Consider the following 24,267-nt stretch of genomic DNA (forward strand, 5'->3'; position numbering starts at 1 on the left):
AGGTCTAATTTTCTCAAATTTGTCAAATCTAAATTTATTTATAAACAAAAATAGCGATAATATTTTGCTTAATTGGAGAAAACATTTGACCAACCAACAAATGTAAGATCGTCCTTTCCGTTTTGGCCACAAAATCCCTTAGCGAGGTACTGCATTCTGCAAAAATAGGAACAAAATAATAGCATTAAATCTGCGTACTCATGAAAAGTAGAATAGGGTACATTTTAATGAAGTATTGTTCTTCGATTTTATTGACCAACTTTTTAAAGATGTTTTTTAATTGAGAGGGATTTTGATAGATAAGAAATACACTTCGTCAAGGTTTGTGCTCAGTGTGTCATCTATGTGGTTGGGTGATCCGCACACGGACAAAATGCATCGTTCAACAAATAATCGGGCGGTCGATTGTTTTATATCACTTCAGTGAAATTTGTGTCGTTTCAGAGTCTACCTTAGAAAATAAGACTAAGAGCGGCCTGATTTACAAAGGTTGGCCGGAAATTGGGCATGATACTGTTCCCCCCCCCCATCAGCGTGTCGTGGCCGGACAGATCTCACGAATTATACTATTGTATTGCTAGTCTAAAAAGTAAAAGCGAAATGAATAGCTATCATTGTGCAGTAAAAAGTACTGATTTGATTTCTACATTAGTCATTTGATGTGGTTTTACTTGGAAAATTAGGCCTAGAAACTCTTTCAAAGAACTTCTGCCTTCTGGGTTCAGATTTGTCATTGATTTTGATGGCTTTTCATGCCCTTTTGGGGCAGGAGAATTAGACCACTGATAATTATATGCTTAATTTGTTTTTGTTCGGTTATATTTCAGGGACTTGAGGCTGTGACATCATGGTTGCCACAACCAGGTAATTGCATCCATTGATGTGTACAGTTATACGGTACAGGTGTGTAAGAATTACTGTACAAAATAAATTTCATTGATTCTGACGAATTTTGTTGTGCTTCCTTTTCAAGACTGTACGTGAGGGCGGTGTTCACTGGCTACAAGCGTGGCCTGCGTAATCAGTACGAGAACACAGCACTGCTGAGAATCGAGGGAGTTGAGAACCGCAAAGATGCTGACTGGTACCTGGGCAAACGCTGTGCCTACGTCTACAAGGCCAAGAAGTGAGTGAACGGATATGAACCTTTGCCCCACGATAGCCAAGTCCCTTCTCACGCAGACCATTACAAGTGGAGAAACAAATTCTTGAAAATTTTAAATTTCCTCTGTTTTGTAGACCTTTCGCAGTAGGCAAGACAAAGTGAAAGTCTTTTATACTGATTGCATGGTTGACCAAGTACATGTGTAATGGTATTTTAGTGATGCATGAAACTAATAACCAGAAAGTTAACCTACCAAAAATATGGATTTTTCGTTAGAATCGCTTGGCACAATTCACTTAAGCATAATTCAAAAAGTATATATCGTTCATTCCCCATATAGCAAGAAGAGGCCAGCTGGCTACACCAAGGCCGTCAAGACGCGGGTCATCTGGGGCAAGGTGACCAGGCCTCATGGGAAGAGCGGTGCTGTTAGGGCTCGCTTCAAGACCAACCTCCCCCCGCAGGCCATGGGCAGGAGAGTCCGAGTGGTGAGTAGCCTTGAGTCTGAGGTTAACTGACCCATCTCCCACCCGAGTCCCCTCCATAGAGACCGGGCATTCTCTTGATGCGATGGTCAATATTTCTATTGACTATCTGTGCCAAATAACCAGACTCTTCTTAACAGTCTGAAGCATGGTCCATCTACAGATCATTTTCAGTTGTGTGGTCTTCACCGCGCAAAGCTTCTCAAATTGCATATGCCTGTTATGGATTATGCTAGCCATCACGCTCAACAGAGAGGCCAGTGGTGTACAAGGCATTAGTTACTGCGGAAAGAGTTCCATAGTTTGACATCACTTGACACCCTGTTCACAAACCCTATGAGACACTTCTGAAACGTGTTTTTTAAGTGTATGCTTCATTGTATCAGGGTTCCCCCAGCCTTTTTTTATAATTTGGTCATGGAAAAGTCATGGAATTTAATAATCGTCCTTTAAGTGCAGGAACCCTGCTATATTCCCTGCTAAATTTGTCTTTGAAGTACATGTTATTGCTTTCTAGTGGCAGATATGTCACTGGAGGGAAAATATTGATGTTCGTGTATGGAATTCTTCCCATGACATCACCACCACTGGCCATTCAACCTTTTCACCAGTGCACCTGATGAGTAGGTCTAGGGGTAACTCTAATGTTTAGCCAGTTAAGTTTTGTAGACTGTGATCTAAATTTCCTTGCTGTGATGAAAACCAATATAGACCAGAACTGATGGTGTCACCGACACACTGACTGCCAAACTAGAGGCTGTTTCTGAGCAAGGGCACAAGACGATCTGTAAAGTGGAGGCTTTGGCACTAACAGAGAATGTTGAGTTAACTTCGACATTTTTTGCCGTCTTCTTTCCCTCACTCAGATGTTGTACCCCTCTCGTGTTTGAAGATGTGTCCATCAAGCCGTTCGAAGAGCCTGCTGTCCCAGAGTTAGAGATGAAGTCATTAAGGTTGTTAATAAAGATGCAAGGAAATAGATAAGTAATGACTGGCTTACTGCACGTCCATTTTCTTTGGAGTTCTCTGTTTGTATAAAATTTTGTACCATCAGCTGACTATAAAATTCTATTCCAAGTATAACCCCTAGGCTGTGCAGAAACCCCAGTAGGGTTCTTGGTTATCAAGGTGCAAGTTGCAGCATTAATGCAACACGAAAGTTTCAAGACTTAACATCAACACCTCTCCAATTTATTAACCCTAACCCTCCTCAATCCTCCAAAATACTTTGGGCGGTTTTGGAGGAATTAGGGTGAATGGCAAAAGTGCATGGCTGATTGCGAAGGATGCCATGCGTGAAAGGTTGTAGATTAGACCTTGTGTTGGTTTTGCTTAGTCAAGCACAAATTGAACCCAATATTTCTTTTGAATCAACCGCACTGCTCAAGAATGCCCTTCGCACTACCTCAACATAATGACAGGAATTGCTGGAGGATTTTGAAGGATTGAGGCAGCAGGCAGACCTAAAAAAAAAATCATTTTCAAGAAATTTTGGAGGATTGAGGCTGAATGCAATTTTTTCATGTCGAAATTCTAAGTATTTTGGAGGATTGAGGATGGTTCCTAGTAAAAAGGCCCAGGGGGTTAGGGTTAATGCACACAATAGTCCAGCTGTTACTGATGGCAAACTGTGACCACTCTACAAGCCAGCAATACAAGAGGCACATTGGTGTGTTTATGAAGTGGCCCACAAAAAGGGTCAACTCACAAGAAATAAAATCAGCAAGTGCCTTATTCAACTGACTACTTTTAATGATCTTTTCGGCTGCAAAATTGGATACAGATTTTGTACACCATAATTGAGTACATTTGTAACATACACGTACTTCGGTAGTGAAAGCATATCAGAATATATAATTTGTGTTGGCAAAATACACATACATGCACTGATCTCTCTCATAGCGCATGAAATCAATCGGCAAGTTTCAGGTCTTGGCCAAACTAACACTTCAAAAATTGAAGTACTCAAATGTTTTCATCCAGCTGCCTGTCACCGTTTAAGTTATCTGATTTCAAGGTACATGTCAGTCATCAGGTTCGTAATGCTGGTTTTCCAATATTGACACCTAATCTGTGAATCTAGCCAAGTCGTCAACGGCTGATGGCTGTACCATGATCGAAAGCTCGCCACATCCAATTTTCATTTTAATTCAGGTGTAAAAAGGGTTCATAATTCAACCTCTCACATTTCTGTAGTCTACCAGCCTACAGGCGCAAGTATAAACTTTACAAAAGTCACCGTTTTGAAAAAAAATTTTAAAAAAAATTTACCGTGGGCAATGCCACAGTCACTTTCTCCAAACCCTGGCAGCAGCTTCACGCCTAATTCGTAAAAAGCCAAACAACCAAATGGCTCACGAGGCTGGAAACGGTATAATTCTGGAATATTTCAGGCACTTTTCTTTTCACATCACTTGTTCGAAAATTATATATCCTCACAATTTTCCTTGTATAAAATACAATCCTTGATAAATTCTTTACTAAATTTGGCTAGAAGTCAGTACAACTTGACGGGCAGTGCCCTGTTACAATCTATACACGTACATATACATTTAGTGAACCAATGCTTAAAATGCACTTGCGTAAAACTGCACAAGAAAAAAATGGTGTTCTATACAGACTTCTAACATAAATATCAAGCAATCAAGGACGTACCAACACAAAAGCACAACAGTGTACAATTTTAAATATCTTTTAACCCTATAAATTCCAGTTCATTCGTAATAGACCAAGGGACATAGAACGGCTTGGCAGGGTTGACAAAGCTATGAGCTCAGCCACAGGTCAATACACCTTGCAAAGTTTCAGGTACAAAGAATGTGCCATCGGCTTCCTGTGCAGTGTTCATTCGGTGGATGGACTACATGTATTCAGCAAGGATGAACAATACAGCAAACGTACACCAAACAATTCAATAACCAGCACCAAAAATTTACACGTCGAACGCTCTCTGGCAAAACTATATACAAATGTAACTAACACATCTCTAATGGATAAATGATGACTAATAGCAGCAAACGGAGTTAAAAGACCAAACTACAGCTATTTCTGATATACCAAATTTCCAAAGCAGGAACAAAAGATGGCAAGGATTCAGAAGTTCCTTGATGGCATACCACAGAAGTACTTCTCAATGCTTTCAGCTAACTATTCGATGTGGTACTTCCATTAGATGTACAACAAAAGTTATCACTGAGACTATTCTAGGATCTTTGTAAAAAGATCCCAGAATAGTCTCAGCCCTCAAAAAGGTGACACTAAACAATTTTCAAATTTTGTGGCTCCCAAAATAAGTTTTGGCCCCCCTGAAAATTTCGTTCTGGATCCGTCCTTGCTAAAACTAGTCGAAGGTCATTATCTACAGGCAGTTCAGCAATACACATCTTGAAATTTAATTTTTGTAATTAATAAATGAACACACTTTACAGCATGTATGGACATGGTTTCCTTTACCTTTTGATGAAAATGAACTGTACCTTTGGGTTTCTAACCCACTGCCAAACAAACATAATTACACTCATTAAAGAAGGAAACACCTGGGTAAAAGAAATCAGTAATACTTGAAGATAAAGTTATCTTGAACACAGCATAAAATATAAAAGGTAACAATACATATTAATTTTCCCAGACACCTCCCCTCAAACAAGGCTTAAGGGCCAGCCATGGTTCTAAGAGTTCAACATAATGCTTATTACAACAAGGTAGACCTTGCTAGTGAAAGTGTACAAATTACAATGGCATGTGTATGATGTTGCATACGGAAGCGTCAAACAATAACTGCAATTACTGGTGAAAATGGGTTGTCTGAAACTTTCCACAAAAGAAAATCAGTATACATGTCGGTGTGAATGTACAAATTGGCGATCTGGTGGTTCAGAAGAGAGGGCTGATCAATGCATTCGGCAACTGCCCTCACCTTGGCTTTGAAAAGCCAGTGATTGCCCGACTTAAAAGGTGTGTCTCTCATCCGCCGTTGATTACACCCAGTACAGAATCTCTTTCTGATCAGGCATGGCAACCTTCAGGAACCTGGGCCAGAAGTAACAGCTGTCCGTGTCGACGTTGTACTCCATTGATGCCATGACGTCCTTAGCCAAATCCTTAGGGAGCTTGCTCTCCTCAAGCACCCGCACTATGATGATCTTGCTCCGCAGGGACTCGGGTGCCGCCCGGCTCTTCGCCAGGGCACTGGTCAGGGCATGGTAGTCGTGCTTGAGGTAGGCCTCCGACACGACAATGACGATGCGGGTGCAGTTGAGGAGGCGTAGGCGCAGGAGCTTGTTGCGGCTGGACGATCGGTCGGGCCGCTCTACCTCGGACCACAGGCCCACCTTCAGGTGAGACTCCTGGTTCTGGAGCTTGGCACGGATCATGTGAGCAAACTGGTTGTCGGAGCTGTGGTTGTGAATGAATACGTCATGCAGAAATGTCTGGCGTTCATGCGAGGCTGTGTTGGTAACGGAGGCATGACAGTACGGTTGTGGGTATTGACATGCATGATGCAACGGTGACAAGCAACAGACAAAGCGAGAGGGAGGAATGAAGATGCTTGGCGATTTGGAGCACAGGTGAAGAATTTAACAGTGAACAGAGAAACGGTAGCATTTAAGAATTGAATTCAAAACAAATCGGCACAGCAGGAAGAATATCAAGGGAAAGCAGCAAGCAAACAAAATATTTTCATTTCCAAAGAAAGCGAGGTAGGATAGGAGAGGAAGAAAGGAAACAATACTGTCGTAAGTTCAAGGACTACTGTCATTTGAAGCTCTGATCAGCACGTAACGTTTAGGTCAAATTGGCAAGCACATCAGGTCATTAGAAGTAAGTTATTAGAAACGAAGTAAAGCCAGCTCATCTCTCTAAAAATTAGAAACGGCAACCAGTGCAAATCAGTTGCCGCTTCACGGCCCCATTTCAAGAGCTGTAGGCAGGAAACCCAGCTAAACAGATTTTGTGCGAAAGATATTAGCCGAGCACCAGTTACATGCAATACATACTGCATAATGCTCTGGCCGGCAATCTGCTTTCCATTGCTTAGCAACTCCGTGAAATGGGACCCATATGTTACTCAGTGCGTGCTTATTCAACAAGGGCCAATCACAGAATAGGCTACATTAGGTCAGGGATTATCTCAGAACACACACAAGACAAAAACATGATTCCGTTTGGAGAAGGATCCTCAGTATCGTCAATAAATTCTGAACAAATAAGATTCCCAGTTGAATAAATGAATTGATCCTACATGAAACCTGACATTTGTCCCTTCTGTATGCTTTAGTTTTATAATTGATCTCCACATATGAAATTATTTGGGCAAAACCAGCTTAAAACGATTGAAAAAGGGGTTGAATTTCAGCAAGAGCTTAAAGTCTGAACGGGATGAACTTGTGAGGAAAGTATAATCCTTCAAAGCCTATTTCCACTGGGAGTGTTAAACAGACCTGTCCCAGAAAAGCCCCCATGGCTCAACGGTCAATTGTTTATCGGGAATCATACTAACAATCTCCTCGGGACAGACGGCTCCCGCGGCGATCGCTGTGCACGTGGACAGTATCCGCCTTGATGACCTTGGAGTTGTTGCCACGGATGGTTGTCCTCTCGAAGTGGAAGCACGTCATGTGCCCATTTGATCGTAATTCTGAAATCAAACAAGGCAAGGGAGAGATTAAGGCCAAATAAGAAAACTGACATTTGACCAGTGCCTCTCCTTCCACTAACAAAATACATAGATTTAATCTCCCTCTAGCTCTCCTTAAAAAAAATCACAGTATATCACAGTTCAAGTAAATATGCATCCCTATTTCTGAAACGCTCAAGGTAATATACACAGAAGACTACTGAACTGTCCTACTCTGAAAACATGGACAGTGGTTCATTTAATGTAAAGAAACACTTTTCCTACTCACAGCTTAGCTTAAACATTTGCCTCCAGGGTTCCCGGTACTGGGTACCTTGGGTTTGTATGCATAGCCGAGGTGCCCGAAATCGGACAAAGGAGCTGGGCCTTGGAACAAAAGACCAAGCTGCTGGGATTAGCCATCATTTTGCAGCTGGCATTAGCGGAGGTAATCCATTATTGTTTTGAAACAGTATGCCGGTGCGGCATTCAGTATAAGCGCATTATCAGCGGGGACAGAAGTGCTCACGCACTCCAGGAATGAGCGATACAGTATCACTGCAAGCTAATCTGGTCACATTTGAAAAAGACACCACTGCCATTCAGCAACGCACTGGGTCAATTTCGGGAACAACGAAAATTACGCAACACTGCACAATTTGGGCTCTCTTTACTGGGCAACAGGCTTGGCTGCAATACTTGGGCGTCAATGGAGATTGCCTGTCAGATTAGAATAGCCACCAGATAGTCATTTGTGTGAGTGTAAATGTCCAGCAACTGAAGTTATGAATTTTTGAGGAATTTTGAAAACGGAAAATCTTACAAATCACCCGGGAACTTGTCCGGCATATGCAAATTCCACCCAGCGGGAAGTGGTTCCAATCATAGCGATCATAACAGAGAAACTCGAACAATTCATCTGTCCACTCTGATAGCTTTCAGATGACTGGTAGCTTGTACCCAAATCCCTATAATTCAGGATGGATGCTCATTTTTAAATCATCCTTTACAAAACCAACACGCAACAAATAAACCAAAAGACAAGTTCCTTATTTTGAACTTTCTTCAGTTTTAGTCTCAGAAGTGTGTGACCAGCTTGTCAACTGGCACTCAGGATTTCAACAAAAGATAGTCCTCTCTTGAGCGGTGGAAAAGACACTCACTCAATATCCGAACAATGACGATGACGAGAAGTATGGCAAAGACGACTACAGCAGTGATCAGTAGGGCCTGCTTGACCTTGGAAACTGTCGAGGAAAAACAACCAACCCTCATTCATTTCATCAGATGTCAAATTTTTCTATGCTACAACTACAGTGACGAGACAAGGACCTGTTGCAGGTTTTTCTGTGATTTTCCGTTTGAAACTGTATACAATACGATGTCATATAAAACAGGTCACTGGACCTACGAGCATTCTGCCATCTCTTCACTACATAGCCCATGCTACAGTCATGTTTGGTCAAAACGGCGTCCTGTGAAACGATCAAGCAAACCTATTTTGGATACTCAAAACTGACTTCCAATGCATTTTTTGCCAGGAATCTTGCCGAGTCCTATCAATGTTATTATCTTTCGCTTTGCCTTTGTCTCTCTATGGCCATTAAAACCTACATGAAGCGACAGTGCCAAATCCTAGAAAAAAACCTCGCGAATCTTGGAGGATCTGCAAGAATGAAGGATTCACTCACGTCCGTCCGGTTCCTTGCCGTTAACCCTTACTCTGATATCTGGGGACCACTCTGACGACTCAAACTTGTTCACTGCCCTGCACTGGTACGTCCCCTTGTCGCTCACATTTGCCTTGTCCTTCTTGAAAACGCCGTCCACACCACCTAGAATGGGCTCGCCATCCTTTGTCCAGGTGAACATCGGGGTGGGGTAGCCCTCGGCAGTGCAGGTCAGATTGAAGGGGCTTCCTTCGGATACACTGATCCCTGAAGAGTGGCTTATAATTTTTGGCTTGGATTCATCTGCAAAACATGAGACAAGAAGACAGGCAGCAAATTTCACATGAGTCAACGGCTGCTTTGCTCTTGCCACCTCAATTTGGCATTGGCAAATCTTCCACAAGTCTCCTCGGTGAATCTTGAAGGATATGGGAAAGGATCAGGTTGATAACATTTAGACAGACACAGACTAAACAATTGAAAATGGTTACACAGGCAAGCTTAACTGTGAGAAGCCAGAAATCATAAGGTGACCAGCTGAAGACAGCACACCTTTAATAACGATGTCCACGACCACACTTCCAGGGCACTTTGATGAAGACTCATCTTGGGTGTAGGCTACACAGTAATAGAGATCAGCCTGGCTCGGTACCACATTGGTCAGATTGAACTCGGAGCGGAGATGGGATGCGTTGATGGCGGCACTCTGGACCCCACTGAGAAATTTGGGGTCGAAAGTGCTCAACGACTGCGCTTGCTGGTGGCAGATCGGGTATGTAGAGTTGCACCACCAGATGAGGAGTCCCGCAGTGGGCGGATTCTGTAGCAATTGGGAAGGGGAGGGACGCAAACCCATTAACAGGACTTGAGAGGTGCACTGCACAAGTGGTGTGCACTTGATAAAACATGTGAAATGCATGCAGAGCATGACAGAAATTTAACTCCCAAAACTGGATATGTAAACCTAGAATGAGAAATCATTTGCAGTGGGCAAACTTAAAGTACTGCAGCAAACATAAAACCTCTTTTGCGACTAATTATATAACTCTATCCAGGCTTCAACCCTTACAATTTACCTCTGGATCGACAAGGCGGTCTACCTCACATATTAATGAAGCGCTATTGCCAGGGAGGAGCTCCAATCTATCACTTTTTGGCTGAACAAACATCGGCTTCAACTGACGGTCCGGAAAGTCAGCTGAAATCAAAATGAGTGTTAGCTAGTCAAAGTGTGCGCATAACTCCTTCGTCAAACAACGCTGAAAGCATTTCAAGACCATACATGTCCCCCATGATCCCTGCTGCAGAGTTTTTCTTCCAGAATTTAAAAGTCTCACGTAAAAGCTCAATGCTGATAAATAACTTGCACCACAAATTATATTAAATTTGATACAGGAGTACTAAAAACTTTGTTTTGTTTGCCTTAGTGAAACTGAGGCCCTAAAAGAGCCAAGTCGGTGTTTGTTTTGAAGTTGGACAACAAACTTACGTTTACATATTCCCACGGAAAGGCCTACTTGACTACCAAGTAAAATAGTGATGGCAAGGACCCACGGACTGGCTGAATGCATGATCGATAATCTGCAGACGTCACCTCAAGAACAAAAAGCTAACGCTAGGCCTATGAGCCTGCCATCACTGACAAGTAATCTCAACAGTCCATGTCCTTTCATCCTGCAAAAGGAGCGTAACAAAACTTTTCATTACATTTTATGCTACTCTACATGCAAACTTTTGGGAAAAATAATTAAAGGAAAGGAATGTTACTTGGGGTTACTGAAGCAAAGCAGGCATAACATCTACGTAACCCAAGATTTTGGGGGGCTCCTTGCTCCGAAGTACCTCCGCAAAAGGCAGAGCAAGGAGTCCCATTCACATACTTTTAGGGGTACATGTCATCCAGGAATATCACAATGTTCCTTGTTTATATTTATTTCCTAGACTTACTTTCTTAAGATCAATTGAATGATTCTATGAGCAGATTGGGAGGGCCGGGGGAAGGCACTGAAGTCGAAACTCCCATTTTTGTTGCAAAGGCCTACCAAAAACATCAGGAATAATAATCAACCAAAAGCTACAGTTCCTCAATTTTGTTACTTAATTACCTCAGAAAGCTGACTCAGTAAAAAGCATAATGTCAACGAAAATAATGCAATTCATTTGCTTGATTCCTCAGACTCAATTTTCTGCCAGTGTCGTTCCCGGAACTCGCAAACGCAGTGCACGAATGACGAACGGGCGATAGCCGATGTGACGTGAGAAGACAGCCAGGACAAAAACTGGGCAATTTCGGAGATTTGCAGCTCACATGCCACATACACTCGCCAGTATTCCAAAGAAAAACCTACCAAGGTCGTTCCTGACAGCTTCTATGATACCTTTGTCTTAGAATGAGAACGATTCTCCAGTAAAAAAGCCAAGAAACTTACCTTTTCAGATCGCTTCCTCAGTCCCTCACCCACTCATCAACATGTTTTTGTTTTTGTTACGAGTACAGCATATGACATCATTCAGTTTACGTTCTTGGCCCATCCGAGCGCCCTCACCCGCCTGTTTCTAGTCAGGAAGGGTGTGGCTACAGAAAGTCCTAAACTTGCAAATTCGGCAAGTACCGTTTCAATCTTTTTTTATCAGCATGACAAGAACAAATGTAAAATGTTGATTAACTTAGAAAAAATATGTTTTTGATAAATTCAAATCCTTTTGATTCAACAAAAATAATTTTATATTATACACATGTTGACTTCGTTCTATGGTGCATACTGAAAACGGGAAGAAAACTTGGGCTGGATTTATTGAGCAGTCAAAAAGAAAGTGTAATACTTAAAACATTAAACACATACGTAAGACATTAAACACAGCTTTATTTCCCAGCTTTTAAAGATGATTATAAAATAGGTAACAGTATACACAAATATATAGCAGATAAAACAGAACCCAATAAATAAAAATCTGTAAATTCTTGATTACCATACGCTTCCCCAAATGCATAAAATAATTACTAAGTGACCATAATTTTGTTGCTATAATTAATGTTTATATCATTTTTTAATCAAGTTTAAAAACTGTGTTTCCAAGTCAAACTTTCCGCATTTGGAACTACACATAATCCTTAAAAGTGTCAGGGGTCAAACCGACCATCATTAACCCTTAGTTTCTCATATTTCACTGACACTGGCAAATTGCAGCACATGATGGCCTGGGCTCATTAGCAGTGGAAGAAACAAAATAAAGCAAATTGTCCTGAATATATAGTGTGGAATAAAACAGACTAATTCTCTATGAAATTTACGAGCAAGTTATCAATTTTGTTGTATTAAAACAAAGAATTAGTAATATGTAAACCTGTGACGAGTTCTCTTAAGATGAAAATGTACATAGTCAAGTCAAGATCAGAATATACAATGGACATCATCTAGTACGTAGAATGATGCTCAAAATACTGTATCATTGTTACCCCTGACCATCAGGCCTATACCAGTGGCATACCTAAGACCACCTTACTCCCTAGGTTACCATGAACAGATGGAACACAATCAAGATTTAACTTGGCAAATTCCTCATTTGCTTCTCGGTTATCCTACCTCTGCTTTCATTTTATGACAATTCAAAGTCTTCTTGTCAATTTGTGACACGCTTATGTAACAATCAACACACTTATGACACAAGCGGGGGGAAACGACGTGAACTGCATCTAAAGACCTCGCAGAAAGTAGCTGCCATTTTGCAAACAGCACGTGTAAAGTAAAATTTATCATCGTGTTATCGAGGCTAGCAATCTCCACGATCACGATCAAAATTTAGCCCAAGGAGACTTGAGGGGGAAGGGGAAAGTTAGAAGGTCTATGAACCTTGACCCCTTCACACACCATAACGTTAACTACTACACATTGAGAGTCTTTGAACCTCAACGATACAATAATTTCACTTCTTTCCAGCTTTCTTCATTTACTCCTCCATCTTGGTACATCTCGATACAAATATTCTTCCTTTGAAAGTGCCTTATAATCCTCCCCAGGCCCCCCCCCCAAATGAAATTGGTTGATGCCAATATCTAACAATTCAAGATAACAGGCCTATCCAAGTTGTACACCCACAGACAGATAAATGAGATCAGAAATATCCGTAATGGTTCGGCGAAGAGTGGTAGGATTGACGGGCCTGGACAGGAAAAACAAAATCAAAGTAAATGATTTAGCCAGTGAAACTAAAACCAGTTGAGCCACGTTGTACAATACAGTGCACAACTCGTGTCAACAATTGTTGAATTTGGTTGGGGAAAAGCTCACATTTTGAACACCGAATACATCGGATGACATTATCTAGTCTAATAGCCTTCTCTTGGTGCCTTGATTGATCAATAGCTTGCACTTTTACAAATCTCACCCTTTACTTGCCCAAATTGACAACTTAGATGTTTATAAAATCTCAGGGAAATTAAGTGACAGCTCGTCTATGTCCTACACAGATGTGTGCGTGCGGACCCATACTTCAAACCATGGATTTTCAGTGGTTGGGGACTGATAAGGTCATTTGCAACCCCGGCCCCCCTCCCCAAAATGTGCAGGTGATCCTGAGTTCCTATGATGCACCTACCTTTCCCCAGTAAGGTTCTCTTTCAGCCCTTGGGTTGAACATGGAGCGGCTGCGGCGGGGGTCGGAGGGTTCATCAAAACGATCCTGCATTTACACAAAACAAAAAAAGGGAAAACAAATTGTACAATTTACTGGTCTGTCACAGTTCATCAGGTTGATCAATCATTGCTAGGTACTAAAACTTACAGCAAGGTGTTCTCTCACGAAACACTTTAACCCTAACCTTCCCTAAGCACACAGAATTGAACACCGGTAAAGTGTGTGAATTTGTGGCACTGGGTACTGTACCCCTAAACTGCTTGTACTTAAACATGGGTTCAGGCATACCCAAAATAAACAGAGTCCAACAGTTTATGGGCACAGTTTACCATATGGTGCTGGAATTTGTGTGAATGGGTAGGGTTCCTATTAAATCACTCTGGGGAGTTAGGGTTAATGTGCACAGAAAGAGCTTGTCAACAATCCGGACAGTTTATGCTTGTCTGTGAGCCTTTGTTACAGGGGCAACAAACAGGTGAATTAGAAAGAATTTGAAATCAATAAATACCTCAGGTTCTCTTCCTTCAGGCAGACGTTCCTGAAAGCAAAAAAAAAAGTAAACTGATGAAAATTTGGAAGGGCGGTGACGGTTCTCCATAAAGGCGCCTGGCATCATCATTCACAAATAACTTGTCACAGAGTAGCAATTCAACTTTACGAATTGTATCACTGCATTGCAATTATGTAGATCCTACAGAATCATCAAGTTACATGGGTATTTGGAACACAGCTCTTGATCTCATTACCAAAAGCACACTTCCTTTATCTGAACAAAGCATGACTTACAAATTAACGCCAATTAAAGGACCTACGCGGCAGCCACTCACAAAAGCACTCAAACTGATCCGAACTGATCAGGTTGAGTGCAGGGAAGGAGATCTGTTGATTATCTGTGGGTGGACCTACCTCGGGAGGGGGTGGTGGAGGGGGCTGATCACTGGATGCATGTCGGTTTGATTCCCGACGAGGCTCCTGCTCGATTTCATCTATCTCGGTTATACGTGGGCCTCCCTAATGAAAACAAAATTATTTTGAAACAAACCAATCAACAGCATGAAGCAACAGCAAGAGATAGTACAAACACGAGATCTGTGTATCTCTTCCTTTTTTTCAGTCGAATCCTCTCAATCTTGACTACCTACGTACGTTTTGGATGACGGAACCGTTGTTGCGCCTGTCACTGCGACGGGATGGCCTGTCCAAGCGACTACTGCTTCGGTAATCCAAACCATCCGGATAGTAAGTGACCACTGGTCCGCGGCCTAACGCTTCCCTGGGGATATCCAGCACTGGGGCACCACGAAGCCCTCGGTCGTAGCTAAATGGCTCTGATGGTTCAAACAATCAATCAAGGACACGTCAGATCACCGGTAACTTCCAATAATGGTGAAATGAATGAAACGCATACACTGTATATTGAACATTAATTGCATTTCTGTTGTGCTTGCCGAGTGAGCTTTCGAAAATCATTTTTGCCCAGACAAGTTGTCTCATTTGGAGAGTTATCGGAAAGAGGTGGGTTGAACTGGATAGGATGGCACCTGTGCCAAATGATGTACAGTTGGTTATAACTTTCTGAGTTATCTCAGTGTTAAATGTCTACACGTTATTTTTAAGTGTGCTAAACAGGACGTAGGATTCAAAATCAAATTATTTTAACATCACATGAGTATCTAAAAAAGCTCGACAGAGTGAGTAAGCTCCAAAAATAAGCACAGAAATAAATATGCTTAGCCCAAACAGTTCAGTTAAAATGTCAAGCAATTAAAGCAGTTCACTTGAGATACTGGCTCTCCCCTCATTTCTGGTCAGCTTGAAAATTTGAAAAGCTCTCATTGCATTATCAACCGTTACATCAAGGTGGAATTACATTTATGGTCTATAAGACCTGCCTACTAGTATGTACAGTCATTTGCAAAGATTCAGGACCAAACATACATAATAATGTATTAACCACTTATGTTCATTTTCCATGTATAACCTTAACATCTTGGTTAAACAAATATTTGACTTCATTTCGTAATTTGAAATTTTTACAGTCCTATATTTAGTGTGCCCTCCTCTGTTTCTGACGACTTAGAATGACTTTTTAACCCACGCCGCACTACAGACAAAATGTCATACAAGACCTGCCTTTGCAAAAAAACTCACTGTAATGGGCTCATCATAGCATGACTCTGATGTTATGGACTACTGCAAAAGCATCTTATGTAATCATTCAATGAGACAACATAATGCTGAACCAGTAACACAAATATCAACACATTTCCAGGTGGTCTTAAACTTTTGCAAATGATTGCAGGTGAGTATTCTTTCCCAAAATTACATTTTCGAACAAGAACGAGCAAGATAAAGTGCACGTGGAAGAGTGTGCATGTAGTTGGCTTAGAGTTTACCTTTGGGTTCGTTGGGTCTCATGAAAGCACAACAGCAGAGGATCATAATCAGAATGAGGATTACAAAGATGGAACAGCCAACAGCTATCAGGACAATCGCCAGTGTGCTGAGCCCTGGAAGGGACCAAGATGAATCCAGTTATAGTCTGCTAGTCTGCTCGACACTTGTTTCACAACTTCTTTATTCCTACAACTGCAGGACTTTTTCCAGGATTTTCTAATAACATTTCACGTTTGATCTCAAATCATGTATCTTCAAGGCACCATCTTCCATACAGGTCTCTTTTAGTTATTTATCTATGTATCACTCTTATCCCCAAGGCGACCAAACAGTCTTCAGTTCTCTCAAGGGATAAGAGAACTGAAGACTGTTTGGTCGCCGACGAATTTTGATATTGACGGCCTGCAGAAACTGATAGATGAATCTGAGGATTACAAGACATAGACAGTGTGAAATATCTCACGCGGGCTGTCCTGGATGGTGATTCTTGCAGACGAAGCCTCAGCGTCCAATACACTGACTGCAGCGTTGTAGAGCTCCACAATGAAGACTTCATCTCCTTCTCCGGTGACGTCATCCTCGTTGATGGCAATCCTGAGGTCTACACCCTGCCGGTTGACAGGGAACATCAGCTCCAGGTCAAAGGGTGTGTAGTCCTGGTCGGCGGTGGCACTGACAGCGACTGACCTCGCACCTGACAGAGGGGTGAAACACAGTTTGTTCAAGTGCCGTCTGAGATTGACAAAAAAATTCAATTAATCTTATTGAAGGTATCTACCAAATCCCAAGCTACCATTATGCTGTTACATGCACTTGGTTTGTGAATTATGGATTTTACTTGTTATGGACTTGACTGAAACACGAGTACAAAAATGGCATTGGCTAGCCGAGCTCTCACATTAAGTTTCAATTCGTAGCTTAAGTCACTCTAACGTTGATGCAAATACTCTGTAAGTATGCTTAAAATAAATGCTTAAAAACTGATACCAAAGCAGGAGTACTTACGCACGCTACTTTGCTGAGACAAATCCCCTGTCCGTCGAACCTGAACGGTGACAGATCTGTCAGATTCGCTGACAGTGTATGTAGAGTTCACGATTGACAGAATGGCTGATGAATGGAAAAGATTAAGAACATTATAGGTTCAGGCTGAGCTAACGTCGGTTCAAAACTATAAGCACAAATTTATAATATGAGTTCGGATGTCACATCAGTCACTGATACTGAAACCACTCCTTGGAAAAAAGAAAGACTGCTTCAATGGAGGGCTCAGACCAATGTTGCCGGGAAGATTGCAACAAATTTCCCTTTGTCTCCGTGCAAATCAGCCTTCAGGGCAATTAAATTTACCATTAACGGAATATTTTCAGTAAGATGCAGAAGCACTTTGTTGTGTTAAAAAGGAAGCTGATCGATCATTCTACTTTGCCAAATACAGGCTGTCTTTAAGTGAAATTACTGGCCTGTGACTGGAAATGAGGCTTGCGGCTATGAAAACCACTGGCTAGCGGCTACTTCCCATAGGCTTGTGCAGTCACTCCCAGCCACAGCCTGCTGATACGGACAGGACTTACACTCGTTGTCTTCAATGGTAATAGGCCTCCGACTGGCACTGGTCAGCACAAAGCCGCTGGGCTGGGGGTCACGAATACCCACGTAGAAGACCTCGGGTACGGGCTCGTACACATTATCATCCAGGATGTTAATGATGGCAGTGGCACTGGCCTGGTTCATGGCAAAACCCACCCTGCTGAAGAATGTGGCGTAGTCTCGGCCTGCTGCCGTGGCTGTTCCATCCTCTGTGTACACCTCTACAAATAGCAACCAAAACATACCCAAATGGTAAAATTTGTCACTGTCTTCATGAAATGACACACATCCTATTACGGTACGCCTAATGGAAACCTTGTATTGAGTAATTTTGGCTTCACCATTGGCATTAAGGTACATGTACACACCTCATACATGTACACTGATGCGAAATTTAAAGATATTTATTTTCAAAGACTAGCTAACACACAATTAATAAGAATAAACTCCATCCATATACCATGCAATATACATTCAGGAGTATTTATTTAAAACTATAACTTGGGAAATTGAGAAAAATACAAAAGGTATTCGAAATATCAAAGTGGTTTGGGAAAAATAATACGTTGGGTAGGATGAGGAAGGGAGTCGCAGATTAGAATAGTTTGTGTATTTGGGCTTTTTCAGGGGGAGGCTGGACAAGGCATCTCTAACACTTAGCTCTGGATAACTCCGAATTAACATGGCTGTGAAAAACAGTATCTTACGAATTGAGCTGGCTTCCAGTAGGTTAAATTTCTTGGTGATTGTGACGGTAATCTGGGTCAAACCTGTGCTTTCCTTCACCGAATAGGATTCCTCCAGAATCTCATATTGTACTGTTGAAAAAACAAAGCAGAATGACCAAGTTTATTCCAAAATAACTTCTGGATTTCTGCTGACTGGAATCGAGAACCTGTTCTCTATGGTCAGATTAATGCTCCTTCATTTAGTTTGTTTTAGCATGACCGTGTAAAATGATTGAAACTCACCATCGTCGTCAGAAATGGAGAGCGTTGCTGTGGAGGGGGACCCAACTAGCCCATCTACCACCCGCACTATCTGCATGACCAATGTCTCTGTGTTCTCAGGAATTTGGTCTGACAGGATTGTCACAGGTACCTCAACCCTGTTCACGCCGGGCAGAAACTGCAACCGTGTCTCAACCAAACGGACAAAGTCCCCATCCGGTGTTGCACTGTTAGGGTCTTTGGGGTCACGGTTCATAGTGGAAACATCTGCAGAAAGAGAATAAAATTAGGCAGTAAGAACAATTATTCAGTACAAATACAAATCTTTTCCTTGAAGAGCAACTGAAGTCAATTTTAAATTCCTCTCTTTTTCAAAAAAAAAAAAAGATGATGGTCAAGCTGATGGCTACTCACAGACATTGGCTTCCCTGTTAGAGTATCCATTCCTAACAACAGCAACCGTGATGCTGTTTTGTGCCTCACTGACAGCCGGGTATGAATTGCTCTCAAAGCTAAATTGTGCTGCAAAGGAAAGTCATCGTAATTTTAATTAGTATTAAACCGTATTGGTGATATACGACCAAGTCATGGGTGCTTCATTAAATCCACAGGTTTTCACAGAGGATTGCAAGGATGTCTCAAGGAAGACATGTACAACTGCTTCTTAGAGAAGCTAGAATTGACACCTCTACATAAAACAAAAGTTGATTTGTCTCTGGTCCCTTTTGAAAAAACACCTCCATGCCCACTTTGATTTTAGAATCATTTAGAGTCCTCTAACATGAACCGAATTCACAAATTCAAGCCTCGGCCAACCAGTGAGAAAAACTAGTAAGACCGTAAAGCTGAAGCTTTGAAAGTGCTGTTTGATTTAATAAGAGGTGTGCATTTTAGAAGTAATAAATGAAAGTCAAAGACATAGCTCAGGTCTTTGGGCTCAGCCTAAGAAATAATGTACTTTATTGCGTTATCACAGTTTTGAAAATATTTGATGGTGTTTGACGTAGACTGTAAGGTTAAAAATTTGTAGTTCATCTTGGGTTAAAATGATGCATGCTGGGACATAGACATGGTGGGCTACGGAAAGTTTGGTGATAGAGTTGACCTTATGTACAGACGGAGAGTTTGAGAGACGAGAGATATTAGTGAAGTTGTACCATCATTGTCCTGAATGGTGATCTCTGCCTGGGAGCCAGAGCCAATGGTGCCACCGTCCGAAGGGTTGGATATCTGGACCCGGAAGGATTCATCCCCTTCTTGCATGTCGTCATCGGTGATAACAATGCGGACGGTAAGCACCAGGGAGTTCTCTATGAATTCCCTCCGCTGGTTAAGTGGGGTGAAGTCTCCTGGACTGATTGCGGTGCCTGACACTGTGGTCACCACTGGCGAGAAAAGCATTTCTGCTTGAAGCATTCATTCTTTTCAGTTTATATATAGTTGGTCCCAATTTTTTTCAAAGTTGGCAAAAAGCCAATTTGGTTCGCCATAACATCCAAAATAAACATCAATATCACCTTTTTCACAACCAGCATCATTCAAGACATACTTTCAGTCCCGCACACTTTTTGTCCAAGCTGGATATATTTGAACAACTTCTACGTATCATTTATGACATCACCATTGGAATGTGAATTAATGATAAGGACCCCAGTAAAAAAAATTTTTTTAAGTTATCTATGAGGATGCAGAGTTTTAAAGTGTGGCTAAAAGTGACTGGATTACATGGGGAGGCAATCTCAAAAGTTGTCAATCCACGAGTGGGGTTCAAAATAAAAAGAGGCAAACAGTGGCGACTACCTCGCTACTTCTTTGCACATACACAATGAAAACTTTGTCCGCACAGGTTAAAGATGCAAAGAATTACTGCCAAAAACCCCTGATAGTTCACACGTAAATATGTGAAACGTTATGAAAAAAACAACATTTCATGGAAATACGGTACTTACAAATACTTGTGGGAACACTGATATTTCCCCTCCGGTTTATTGCAATAATGACATGGGTGTCACCCTCCCGCACTGTGTACGCTGTCTGCGTCAAGTTATAAGCTTTGGAGTAAATAACAAAAACATACAAACCTTGAACACAAACCCTAAGCAACATAAGCCAACATAATTCACTAATTACAAAATATATTCAGTCTTTGTTTGAATGTTATTATGAGCTAATTTCTCTTGAAATATACAGTTTTGTTGAAGTTTGCTGAATGTGGATTGGTTTATTGGTACAGTTACTTCTCATAACTAAAACAAACATTCTTATATCATTTTGCTAGAAGTTAAGTTATGTTAAAGGTAAAATGTGAATAGCCGGCTTCAAAATCATGGCACTTTCCTTTTCTTTTATTTCGACAAGTCTTGAATAATTTTACTATTTATGATGAAATAATTTTGTTAAAGAATTTAAAAATCCTGTTACTTTTATTATGATTCTTTTTCTTTCATATCTGGTAACAGTTTATACAGCCCTACTTTTATTTCTTTGTGTGAAATTATTATTCTCATTGCAATGTACGTAAGCAGTTCAATGAATATGACACACGCTCAACGCCACTCCCAGTTTTTATTTTCCACACAGAGTCATATTTCTCTTCTTTTCAGATTCTGAACTGAACCGAAAAGGACTAGTTTGCACCCAAGGCACCACAGTGGGCATAAGCGTCTATTCAGCATTGTACAAAAGTTCACCATCACCAACCATTTGAATGGCTCCTTTGTGTTGCATGGCTGCTTTTTTGAAGTTCCAAGGTACATGTATGGCGCGTTTGAAATAAAAATAAATAGGTGTGGTTGAAAAAATAACGGAAGGGCACCTAACCTGCATTTGACAAGTTTCCAACTGCATTTTTGAACACATGGACTATTAAACAACTGTTTAAAATGAAGTTTTGTAAATCAGTAGCCTTTCATGAAGTCACTTCTGCTGGACAAATAGTTATTAGGGTAAGCCATAGGCCTAGTTAAATAAACTCATTTGTGTCTCGTTTAGTACAACGACAAAGACATCTCAGAATCCAGCAAAAAATTAGAGCAGCACACATGAAATGGCATTTAACTCAAAATATTATCTTTGGTGCAGTTAAAAAGGTACCATACATGTAGTGCTACACAGAAGTACCATTGACTTTATATTCTGCTTTTAATATGATTACATTGACTATATATTGTTCATTTAGACACTTGAAAGAGTTTCTGAATACCACAGACATCCCCGACACTCTGATTCAAAGTGTTTATATTTTCCGTGCTGAATTTGGCTTTTTATGGTATGTTATCACTTTCAGAGGACTAAGAAGCTGCAGCAAGGAAAAACTATAAATGTTGGAATTCTTACCTAAACATCTTTTTATTCCTAAAATGAGGAAATGGAGATCACACAGCATGCACGTTATTCAGAAAGACGTTACATCGTTGGCATGGCTTGTAGGCACAAAATGTATGGGAAATATTTTAAGCTTGTCTAAACATTTTCTCTCAAATAAAAATTATTTACAGTTCAACGTGTGTGTTTTTTTCAACATGGTGGTAATCAGGTATTTACATTTTTTAGTAACCAATGCTATATTCCTCATTTCAATATAAAGTAACGACTGCCAAAACTCAGCTGAACTAACTTCATAATCAGAGAAAAATTCCCAACCTCTGATGTCACCCATGCTTACAAATAAACTGTACTTGAGAGCTCAGATTCAACCAGACATAGGGTATTACCATGTAGGCCTATGTTGTGATTAGTACAGCGCAAGCGCTAAAAAGTAAAGAACAAAAGAACAAGACAAAAAAAACCCCAAAAAATTATTTAAAAAAATCAGAGACCGACAAAAATTAAAATGGAAGACAGATTAACAGCCAGCCAGTCAAAACAAACCTATGCAAATCGGTGCAATTAAGTTTGAGGACCAACCCTGTGATACAACACGTCACAGTATCCGAACTGCCGACTCAGAAAATTTCATGATGTCAGTAAAGTTAATAGCCTAACGTTGGTTCTAAGTTCTTGCACGGTTCTAGCAACATCCTCCCCGAAAATGACTCCTCGATCGTCCAGTTATGTAGAATTCAGGAAGACAACTAGACCTACATGTATATGTACAGGTATGTAGGCATGGTGTTGGCTACAATTAAAAGGTAGTTTTGGGCTTATCCACACCCGTGTTTCAAATTAATTCAAAAGGTGCTGAAAGTCATACAATTAAAATTTTAACGCGTAAGCGTGTCCGAAAAAGGAAGGATCGCCGGCAAACGTACGGCTGAATAATGTGAAAAGCAAGTCCAAGTATAATTTCCTACTTACAGGCGGTGCTCTGGCAGTATACGACTGTCGAGGAGAGTGCCACAAAGAAGGCGACAAGCGGCGACAACGAAACCCGTGAGATGATCATGGTTCCCACTCAAAATTGCACCAGAAATTGTGTATTTACACCAAGGAGATCCTGGGGTGTGCAGTAGCAGACCATGGAAAGGCCTTAATATAATATCACACTGAAAACAAACAACCTCGGCCGGTCCCAGAGAGAGAGTTGAACAAACATCAACTAGGAGTTGTCCTTTTCTGAACTCATCCAAGCGTGACAACTCTAGCCAAAAAATATGCTCGTGCGTGCGTACCGTACGGTATAGTAACGGTATACGGTACAATCGGTACTTTATGCAGCGCATGCGCAGTGTACGCGTACACGTACATGTACATATCGAACATACTGTACAACGCGCGCCAACTACCCGTGATCACTGAACCGTACGAAAACTTTTGTTCAAAATCTTGCGGGTAAGGATTTTGCAAGGAGAAACTTATGGAGCGCGCAACTTCACAAAAAACTTTCTATTTCAACCAGGTAGGGTTCTGACGAATAAGTGTTTTTTAGGTGCACCTAAAACTTTGTGTTGTTATGGGGGCCCTGGCGGCGGACGCGGGGGGAGGCAGGAAGGGCAAGTGGTCTCCTACTTTTTTAACTGGAGAGCATGCCCCCACTTTTTTCGGGCCAATAATGGGGTGGAACTTTATGGATCAGCCTATTAATGACTGATGCCTGATGGTCTAACAACTCCCCCCCCCACTTTGAAACTCGTTCCGCCGCCGCTGGGGGGGGGTCATATGCCTCAACGGAGCAAGTCCAGACCCTAAAGGGTACCCCCTCCCTTCCATTTCAAATTTTGAAATGTGCACAGCCCTTGTGTACCAGTCATCGTTATTTATTTCCAGGAGTCCTTCCCGGTGTCTTTTTCGAGGAGCGCTCTTTTTTCCAGGAGGTAAATCTTTTTATGAAACGAAATGAAAGAGAGAGAGAAAAATAATAACTTAATTAATTATAAACTATAGGATAAGTTATTTATTCAAAATTACTATCACTACTAGTCCAAGTTACTGGGACTCTACAAATAGCCCTTTTATTTAAACATCTGGACATGGCTGGGCATCTAAATTAAAACAGGCGATTTGAAGAATGCACAAGTACGTGTGTATGACACGGATTCTGTGCACGAAATTCATCTAAGTTACTCAAGCAGTATCGTAAATCTGTGTTTGAAATTTGGGGGATGGGGGTCGGGGAAAGGTGGGGCTATTGAATCATCCCCTACTTTTTGCGATGAACAAAAGTATTAAGACAAATTTTGAAGAATTTTCAGGAATTCCAAATACTAAAATGTTTTAATATCACTAAAAAGGGGGGGTACAAAAGTCATAATATGACGTTCTGATGTGAGATTCTGCATGAATTTGATACACATTACCGATGTACATCTTTATCGTGAACATCGCTCTCTATATAGTGTATATGGTGTCCCCTCCCCCTGCTTTTCAAATTTCTATGGCT

At 41.2% G+C, this 24,267-nt stretch overlaps 3 protein-coding genes across 4 annotated transcripts; 1 reads left to right on the top strand and 2 right to left on the bottom strand.

The window, feature by feature from the left end:
• The first annotated feature begins 63 nt into the window (after positions 1 to 63).
• On the top strand, positions 64 to 2,578 carry rpl35a (ribosomal protein L35a). The gene is made up of 5 exons (XM_022232504.2): positions 64 to 146; positions 828 to 864; positions 974 to 1,126; positions 1,446 to 1,593; positions 2,457 to 2,578. Exons 2-5 carry the CDS (start codon positions 848 to 850, stop codon positions 2,478 to 2,480), a joined length of 342 nt encoding a protein of 113 aa, XP_022088196.1. The 5' UTR covers positions 64 to 146; positions 828 to 847; the 3' UTR covers positions 2,481 to 2,578.
• Positions 2,579 to 3,321: 743 nt separating this feature from the next.
• Positions 3,322 to 11,416, bottom strand: LOC110977848 (uncharacterized). Of its 2 annotated transcripts, XM_022232334.2 has the most exons (9): positions 11,307 to 11,353; positions 10,825 to 10,915; positions 10,367 to 10,551; positions 9,954 to 10,075; positions 9,430 to 9,697; positions 8,899 to 9,180; positions 8,371 to 8,454; positions 7,091 to 7,228; positions 3,322 to 6,037 (listed from the first exon to the last, which is right to left on the bottom strand). In XM_022232334.2, exons 3-9 carry the CDS (start codon positions 10,446 to 10,448, stop codon positions 5,568 to 5,570), a joined length of 1,446 nt encoding a protein of 481 aa, XP_022088026.2. In that variant the 5' UTR covers positions 10,449 to 10,551; positions 10,825 to 10,915; positions 11,307 to 11,353; the 3' UTR covers positions 3,322 to 5,567. The 2 variants fall into 2 exon arrangements, with proteins under 2 accessions (XP_022088026.2, XP_022088025.2); XM_022232333.2 differs by lacking the exon at positions 10,825 to 10,915 and having other exon boundaries at positions 11,307 to 11,416.
• A 301-nt stretch (positions 11,417 to 11,717) lies between these two features.
• Positions 11,718 to 23,043, bottom strand: LOC110977846 (extracellular matrix protein 3-like). The gene is made up of 15 exons (XM_022232331.2): positions 22,746 to 23,043; positions 20,399 to 20,500; positions 19,607 to 19,834; positions 18,864 to 18,971; positions 18,471 to 18,716; positions 18,207 to 18,317; positions 17,484 to 17,720; positions 16,915 to 17,019; positions 16,373 to 16,603; positions 15,909 to 16,022; positions 14,659 to 14,840; positions 14,419 to 14,523; positions 14,021 to 14,050; positions 13,474 to 13,557; positions 11,718 to 13,038 (listed from the first exon to the last, which is right to left on the bottom strand). Exons 1-15 carry the CDS (start codon positions 22,831 to 22,833, stop codon positions 12,991 to 12,993), a joined length of 2,019 nt encoding a protein of 672 aa, XP_022088023.2. The 5' UTR covers positions 22,834 to 23,043; the 3' UTR covers positions 11,718 to 12,990.
• Between the last annotated feature and the right edge of the window lie 1,224 nt (positions 23,044 to 24,267).

The sequence above is a fragment of the Acanthaster planci genome, linkage group LG14 (assembly GCF_054643075.1).
Source record: "Acanthaster planci isolate LZ-2023a linkage group LG14, COTS_SCS, whole genome shotgun sequence".
NCBI classification, from domain to species: Eukaryota; Metazoa; Echinodermata; class Asteroidea; order Valvatida; family Acanthasteridae; genus Acanthaster; species Acanthaster planci.

Coding starts and splice junctions, on each gene's coding strand:
- LOC110977848 (XM_022232333.2), bottom strand. CDS start 10,448: ATGCATTCAGCCAGTCCGTGGGTCCTTGCCATCACTATTTTACTTGGT. Junction 10,076..10,366: donor TTCCGTGGGAATATGTAAAC/GTAAGTTTGTTG, acceptor TTTTGATTTCAG/CTGACTTTCCGGACCGTCAG. Junction 8,455..8,898: donor CGGCAAGGAACCGGACGGAC/GTGAGTGAATCC, acceptor TTTCCTCGACAG/TTTCCAAGGTCAAGCAGGCC.
- rpl35a (XM_022232504.2), top strand. Junction 1,127..1,445: donor TACGTCTACAAGGCCAAGAA/GTGAGTGAACGG, acceptor TTCCCCATATAG/CAAGAAGAGGCCAGCTGGCT. Junction 1,594..2,456: donor TGGGCAGGAGAGTCCGAGTG/GTGAGTAGCCTT, acceptor TCCCTCACTCAG/ATGTTGTACCCCTCTCGTGT.
- LOC110977846 (XM_022232331.2), bottom strand. CDS start 22,833: ATGATCATCTCACGGGTTTCGTTGTCGCCGCTTGTCGCCTTCTTTGTG. Junction 18,972..19,606: donor CACCATTCAGGACAATGATG/GTACAACTTCAC, acceptor TTTCCTTTGCAG/CACAATTTAGCTTTGAGAGC. Junction 13,039..13,473: donor GAGAACCTTACTGGGGAAAG/GTAGGTGCATCA, acceptor TTTCCTGTCCAG/GCCCGTCAATCCTACCACTC.